The sequence below is a fragment of the Pomacea canaliculata genome, linkage group LG3 (assembly GCF_003073045.1).
Source record: "Pomacea canaliculata isolate SZHN2017 linkage group LG3, ASM307304v1, whole genome shotgun sequence".
In the NCBI taxonomy this organism is placed as follows: domain Eukaryota; kingdom Metazoa; phylum Mollusca; class Gastropoda; order Architaenioglossa; family Ampullariidae; genus Pomacea; species Pomacea canaliculata.
Window position 1 is genome coordinate 39,989,898 of NC_037592.1, and position 7,761 is coordinate 39,997,658.

General features: G+C 40.6%; 1 protein-coding gene across 1 annotated transcript in view; it reads left to right on the plus strand.

Moving 5' to 3' along the window:
* Positions 1 to 4,627, plus strand: part of LOC112559733 (CD109 antigen-like) — a 39,377-nt gene extending 34,750 nt beyond the window's left edge. The window contains 14 exon segments of the mRNA XM_025231101.1: positions 72 to 216; positions 362 to 538; positions 975 to 1,056; positions 1,442 to 1,451; positions 1,453 to 1,599; positions 1,735 to 1,815; positions 2,078 to 2,255; positions 2,384 to 2,598; positions 2,847 to 2,996; positions 3,322 to 3,384; positions 3,600 to 3,709; positions 3,849 to 3,996; positions 4,171 to 4,273; positions 4,465 to 4,627. Of these exon segments, the coding sequence (XP_025086886.1) occupies positions 72 to 216; positions 362 to 538; positions 975 to 1,056; positions 1,442 to 1,451; positions 1,453 to 1,599; positions 1,735 to 1,815; positions 2,078 to 2,255; positions 2,384 to 2,598; positions 2,847 to 2,996; positions 3,322 to 3,384; positions 3,600 to 3,709; positions 3,849 to 3,996; positions 4,171 to 4,273; positions 4,465 to 4,544 (1,689 nt within the window). The 3' untranslated portion in view covers positions 4,545 to 4,627.
* The last annotated feature ends 3,134 nt before the right edge of the window (positions 4,628 to 7,761 follow it).

Here is a 7,761-nt window from a genome sequence, read left to right on the forward strand (position 1 = left end):
CAATGTACACCTCTGTCAGTTTTAACAAATGGCGCCCGTCCCTTTATCAAAACTTTATTTGTGTTTCGCAGGCTGAAGGCGTGCCCAACGAGTTCAGTATCCCGGTCTTTATCAACCTCGGTCCTAACGGTTCGGACACCTTCACCCAGACATTCCCCATCACCGTGCCTAGCGACGTCGTGGAAGGTTCCTCCAGGTCACGAGTAAAGATCACAGGTAAGTCCTTTGTGACAGCTGAGACAATGAACCGTTACTGAGCATAATACAAACGTTGCCTTACAAACAACAGCATTTTCTAAGTTTCGGCCACAAATGTCTGTTCCTGGTACAAGAAATAAAATAAACTGTCCGCTTTGTTCAGGGGACATTTTGGGACCCAGCGTTGATGGTCTCGACACTCTTCTGCGCATGCCCACCGGATGTGGTGAGCAGAACATGATCAGGATGGCGCCTAACCTCTACGTCTCCAATTATCTCAAGGCCACGGGACAGATGACCTCTGACCTTGGAATACGAATCAAGAATCTTCTAGAAACAGGTATTGTTACTCTTATTTTTGAGTAATGTTGATTCTTTTTAATTTTTTTTTTTACTCGCATTCAATGTGCTCCATGTATAAAAATTATGTTACTTTCTCTCTTTCATTCCCTCTAGATTACTCCTACTTTATTACTACTATATTACTACTGTATTACTTCTAGCCACTTCTGTTGAAGAACGTATTAAGTTTAAATTAACTAAGAACTTTATTTACTCGATAATAAGCTTCCGTTCTAGTCCATGTCTTGCCCAGGTACTTCTCGTGTATTTTATTTTATATTTACTGTCAGACTGCCCCGTGTACGTCCCTTATGAGGTATTTGCCTATTTCAATCAACTTTGTCGATATTAGTTTCTAACACAAAGAAGTGAATGTGTCCGATTTATCGGGTTTAGGTGTCGCTGTTGCCAGGAAACTTTCATTTTCTGTCCAGGCTACCAGAGAGAACTCACCTACCAGAGACAAGATGGAGCCTTCAGCACCTTTGGGAACAACGACAACTCAGGCAGCACGTGGTATGAAGACATTTAAGTCCAAATTTATTCAAATTAACGAATTGTGTACAGCGAGTGAATCATACATTATCATTATCATACCTTACCAAAAACTCAAGGAAATGAAAGACTATCATCTGTTATGATGGCCTAGAGAAGTGATGTGAGAATGCTACATGAAACACCCAATCAATGAAGCTTTCAGGCTAAAAGGTTAAAAGGTTAAAATAGTTCTCCATTCCTATTGTTTAGAGAATATGCAATGATGCTAAGAACAATAGTTTACATGGCAGCATGACACTTTTGTCTGTTCTTGTGATGTTGCTCACACATCAGTGATCGCGAGTCTCTCATCCAATGTCTGACGAGGACACCTGCACTAAGCCTGTGGATCGTTCCTTTTCAGGTTGACGGCGTTTCGTCCTCCGTGTGTTCCACGAGGCGAGGTCCGATGTTTATGTGGATTCTGCTGTCCTTCAGAGAGCCATGGACTGGCTGATACAGCGACAGAACACTGACGGCTCCTTCAACGAGTTCGGACACATCTTCGACCCACAGATGAAGGTAAGTTTGTTTGTTTGTTTTTTGGTTTGTTTGTTTGTTTTTTGGTTTGTTTGTTTGCGTGCGTGCGTGCGTGCGTGCGTGCGTGCGTACCTCTGTGTGTGTATTGTATTGTATTTATCTGACGTTTTATTACAGAAATTCGGAGACCACTCCACTGGTCTGACGGCCTTTGTTCTCCTGGCTCTGGTGGAGAATTCTGATGTTCCTTCGACAAAGGTGATTCACTTTCACTCAAGTGTTCATCACCTGTAACGCTAATGTTAAGCAATTAAATAGTGTACCACAGTATTCGTTATCATCATCATCATCATCATCATCATCATCATCATCATCATCATCATCATCATCATCATCATCATCATCATCATCATCATCATCATCATCATCACCACATTGATCGTCTGTGTGGTACTTCTATATAATCATCAAACACCAGATCTTGAAAACATGGTGACAGTGAGCGATTGAATATCCTCAGGCTCAAATGGAGGCTTACACCAACGCCACGTCACGCGCACTCCACTTCCTGGAGACCACCCACGCCAATATCGCCGACGACCTTTCCTTGGCTCTCACCACCCTCACTCTGGTGAAGGCCAGAAGTCCTGCTGCTGATGTGGCATTCGCCAAGCTGATGTCTCACTCTATCACAGAGCGTACGTCCTTGACCTCTAAACTTTTGAACACAAGTCAAGTTCTCAGGTCATGACCTCTGTGGATTGATGTGTTCTCACAGGGACGCCATCAACATGTCTGATGTATTTGTTGAAATTTCTGTTGACAGACGGAATGACATTCTGGAAGTCAAACGAGACACTTGCTATCAACGCCTACAGCCACTGGCGTCCAGCCTACGTACGCGCTCGACCAATCGACATCCACGTTACATCCTACGCGCTGTTGGTGTTCGCAGCCAAGGGCCTGTTCCAGGAAGGAATGAGCGTCCTTCACTGGCTCACTCGTCAGCGAAATCCCTACGGTGGCTTTGCTTCTACACAGGTAGGCTATTAGCCCTCATTATATATAATGTATTTTATAGTTTTATGTCATCGAGACATTATGTGAGGCGTTCGTCAATACATTTAATTGCTAAAATTGTTTTATTAGAAATTAATAAGCGAAACATTCATCTATTGTTTAGAGTTAATTACCTCTTTGTTGTGGCAGCCTCCTGAAGGCTTTTAAAGTTTACTTGGAAAATTCCAACGAAAGATAAACCGAGTATGTTTTGACAATTTTGTGCACAGGACACCATGGTTGGCCTGCAGGCGATGACCGAATTCTTGAAGGAAGCCACTCTTTCTGGATCCGACCTTCACCTGGACGTGAGGACTGAGCACACTGTTCCCCACTTTGACATCAGCTCCACTAACAGTCTCGTACTTCAAGCTAAGGAGGTAAAGCTTTTATTATTTTCTTAGAAAGCACGGAATGTGTTATGCTTTGTGATTTATCAAAACGGTTTTTGCATTTTCTTTTTCCTTTATTGCTGTCTTTTTATTAATTGCTTTTTTGTCTGTGCTTCTTGTCTATCTAGATTAAACTGTTTCGACAAAATGACAAAGTATTTAGTTTGTTATAAATTGGATTCTATAAATTGGAGTCATATGTGTTCCCCCCAAACTTGACAAGAATTGTAAAGTAAATAAGTTTCACATACCCTATACTGTTACTAAAGATTACCAAGACACATAATCCTTATTTAATTTTTTTTTTGTTCAGCTGTCGTTTATTCCATCACAAGTAACATTTGAGGCTTCGGGAAGAGGCGTTGCTGTTGCCGAGGTCAGTTGGGTTTATTCATGTTTATTTGTTACAACTATTTTGATGTTTTTGGTTTGAATAAGCAGATATATCTCATTTCTTTTCTAAAATACAATATGAAATAGTGAGAAGGAAATATGTGTAATGTTCTGTCCAGTGCTGAAATGTTTGTGGATTCCCTAACTATTGATAAGCAGTCATAGTCAGTGTTCATTCTGTCGACTTTCTCCTTTCAGCTGGACGTGTTCTTCAATTCAGAATCAGACTTTGGAGAACCAGCTTTTGGTGTGTCTACAGTTCTCATGGACGACTACCTTAATAGCTTCAAGATCATGATCTGCACACGGTCTGTCATCTTCCTCTATTGTTCTTTCCAGCTGTTTTTACTTTTACTTTCTTATCGTTTCGTTATTTTGATTTTTTCAATCGTTTTTCTCAAGACTTCCAGCTCCTTTTTGTTAAAACCTTTTCTATTTTTTTATCAGGTGGCTGTCTGCTGGAGAAAGTGGTATGGTGGTGCAGGAGGTAGGAATCCCATCAGGCTTTGCGCCGGATATGACGAGCATAGGGAACGTGGCCGGTCTGAAGCGTGTGGAGCAGCGGGGACGATTCCTCGATGTCTACATCGACAAGGTGGGGCCACCCTGCTGGTCAGAATGCGTCTGATAATTGATCTTTTCATTTAATTCCTTTCTTGTTTTTATTACACAGAAGCATTTGTTCAGTTCCCTCCCGTTCTCTGTAATTAGTATATCGAGTGTTTGTTTTCTTGTCATAAATGTTAATTTAAAAATTGTTTTTTTAAAGGTCACCAAGAACTCACTGTGCTACACAGTCATGTTTGACCGCCAGGACAAGGTGGCCCACTCACAGCCCAGCTACGTCATCACACAGGACTACTATGAACCCAGTCAGTATACCAAACCTTTGTTCTCGAATACAGACATTTATATACATATATCTACACTGGACATTTTAATTTAATCTGTGAATTGTTTTTCCTAAACTCCTTTGACAAGATGTTAACGAATACATTATAGTTCTAAAAGATCCTCATTCGTGTATTCGTTCGCTAACTTGCCAATCATTTGTTCACTGCAGGTAACCGTGCGACGACAACGTACCTGCCGACGAGTCTTCGCGATGCCGCAGTGTGTGACGTGTGCCGAGACTGCTGCTAAAAATAGACCTGTGACGTAATGAACCCTACAAGAGTTCACTGGCAGACAGCCTCCTTGTTACATATAAATAACTGTAAATATTAGCCAGCTGTTGTTTGTGTAAATTTGTAAAGCGTGAAGACGTGTGTGCGTGAATACCTGTAACCTGTATATATTTATAATATGGAGGATTAAAGGAAACGGCAAACTGGAAGGTGGAAGAGAAAGAGTATTGAACTAACTTGATGCAGTTTCTGCTAGAGCTTGTTCTTCTTGGTAAAATCTTGGTAGCTTGAGATAAAGTCCACATTGTATCTACTTTCTAAAGCGCGTGTCCTTACAAAGTCTCAGAGAAACATCAGTTACAGTGTTCTTTCAAGTCAGCCATGTGTGCACTGCTATCTTTTCCTTTAATCATTTGTCTGCTTCCATCTGTTTCTCTGTAAATCTACCTCCCCCTCCTCCTTCTGTCTGTCTGTCTGTCTGTCTGCCTGTCTTAAAGGAGAAGCAATGAAAATAGTATCTTGCTTCTGGATGTTTCTTTACATAAATAAATGTGTCCTTTCTGTGTGAATGTTATCATACATACCTAGGATCACATTTTAAAGCAAAATGAAAAAAAAAAATCCATACAAACAAGAAACTGACAAAGAGGTTTCCTGCCAAGGTATTCTCTATTATGATGGTTTCTTCCTTTTACGCAGCTCTGTGCTCTCGTAGTTGTAATAACAATAACAATAACAATAACAACAACAACAATAACAATAATAATAATAAAGTTTATTTGTATAGCTCTTTTTCCCAACCATTAAAGTCTGGCTCAAAGCACTTTACTAAAAAGAAAAACACACAAACATACTAAGAATGGATGTTGGTCTCAAAAACAGTTGTAGTATCACCGTATATTTGTTACCGCCTATCACAGTCTATAGCTATATGTAGTCAATATCCCAGGCCACACTGTCAAACTGCACGATGACCACTTCTGATGATGATGACTCACTGATGTGAAGAGTGACCGTCACCCTGCTACCTGACGGTGGGGAGGTGATGTAAGGCTGACTTGCTGGAGGACAACCAGACAGTTGAGATTTGGAGCAAGTACAATGTTTTGTTACTGATTTGTCTGACATGATTTTTGTCTGTCCTTAGCCTCTTGTCTCTCTTGAATGTATGAACTTTACCAGCCACTAGTTTTAAGAAAGACATAAGTGCAGTAGACAGCTCAAAGGTGCAGACACTGAAATCCATCCAGGAACGCAGTAGACATCGTAACAGATGTACTGAAGAACATTTGTCACAAAATTTCACACAGATGAACAAACGATATGAAAAGTGAAGGAGAGGAGTCATCCTCGAGCCAGTTAGGCGAAGGGACATCACTCTCACAGTCTCATGGTTTCTCCCTGAGTCTGAACAAGCAGCACTTAGATCAACAACAGCCAAGTAGAAACAATTGTAATCACGGCAATGAGTGTATAAAACTCTCTCCCGTCATGTTTCGGACAACCGGTTGCATCAGAGCTGCAGTAATTAGGCTTCAGTCCAGTAAAGGTGGGACATCAGCACCTGGTCTTCGCTCACCAGTGGTTTGATTGACCATCGTCCAAATCTTACGTCCTGGAGTTTTGAGCCAGAAATGCTCCCCCCTACTGGAAGGGGACATGGACAGGGGCCGGCCCCACCAATGCTACAGACAGCATCTCCTCACACCTTTGGGCAGACGACAAGTGACGTCAGGCATAACGTTGGCTGTGAGAGAGAGGAGAGGAACAAAGCAGGCATCGGCAACAAACGTCTGTCTTTATCTGTCCTATTCTTCGAGAGAAAAATTAACAAAATCCTTGGAAAATGGTGGTAACCACTGTCTTCTACACACGAGATTCATTATTCACGTGCGTCCACCGATAAGTGCGTGGACTAAATTGCGCGGGAAACACAAAAAAACAAGGACAATGGCAGATGAGATGTTAAGAACGACACAGAAAGAAGAGAGAAATAGGTGGAACATACATGCCAGATGGCTTAAAAAATAAGATAATTTTCTAACAAATGAAAAAAAAGCTGAGAGGACAGGAAATGGAATAAAATGCATAGAGATCTCTGTTACTAAACAAATTTTTTATGAATTATTCACTGACATGGGATTTTTCCCTTATCTGCAATGTTTTGCAGTTGTGTGTCTCCCTACACCGCCTACACACACAACAGCAGACCCATCCTTGACTTCTTATCTTCTTCACAGGGACAGAGGCAGGCCCTCCATCTGCTGTTTTCAGTCTTCAGTTATTGCATACATGACACAATTTAATAAAAGATAAACGTGTGGAATGCACTAGATCACTGTATATAAGACCGACACTTGAGTCTCAGTTTCACTACAGGTAGTGAGGACAGGTAAGGGTAGTTACATATCTACAGCTATATGATAATACAGTGATTATCCTGCCAGAAGTGTTGCTGTCTCTATTTTAAAATGCATCTTCAGTGTTCTCTTTCTCATCAAAAGTCTGTCCTCAGTTTTGTCTTTTGTTGTTGTTGGTTTTTTTTTATTGGCTATTTTTTTCTGTTTGTTTGGGGTTTTTCTCTTTGTTTATCTTCCCTTAATTCCTTTTTGGTATATTTAATTAGCAAAATAATTCCCTTCTTTGCGTTAAATCGAAAAGCAGTGTTTGAAGTCTCTTACATCTAAGGTGAGTTGAGCAGTTATGTTGCAGGTGGCAAGTTGCTGTAAACCCTGATATCACTAGCTAAACAGTCTTCTGTCTTGTGTTTTATACACTCTTCAGACTTGACAGGAGACGCCCAGTGGTTCCGAAGGTTTTTGACAATTAAACATTGTCATTACCAAATAAACTAATTACCTGATAGCCTTGTTTGAACACAATGACATTTCAAACAATTTACATACCATCTGTTTTAAATTACCTATTTGTACAAACGACGGTTTTACAACCATAAAATGTTCGTGAAAACGGAAAGCATTATGTACGAAATAAAAGTTTGACGAGAGCTTGGTATTATCACAAATCATAAATTTGGCAATTTTGCTTACAGGTTATACCATGAAAGAAGTGAAACTGTTTCATTATCTATCCATTTATACGTAAAGCTTTACACAACTCCAGGTGTCTCTAGCACCTGCTTAAACTGACTTCACCTGTTGTTTCAAAGATCTTTTGTCAGGCCTGTCTTATCTCACTGAACTTTAGTCTCATGGCCATTCCTATCTCTGGAC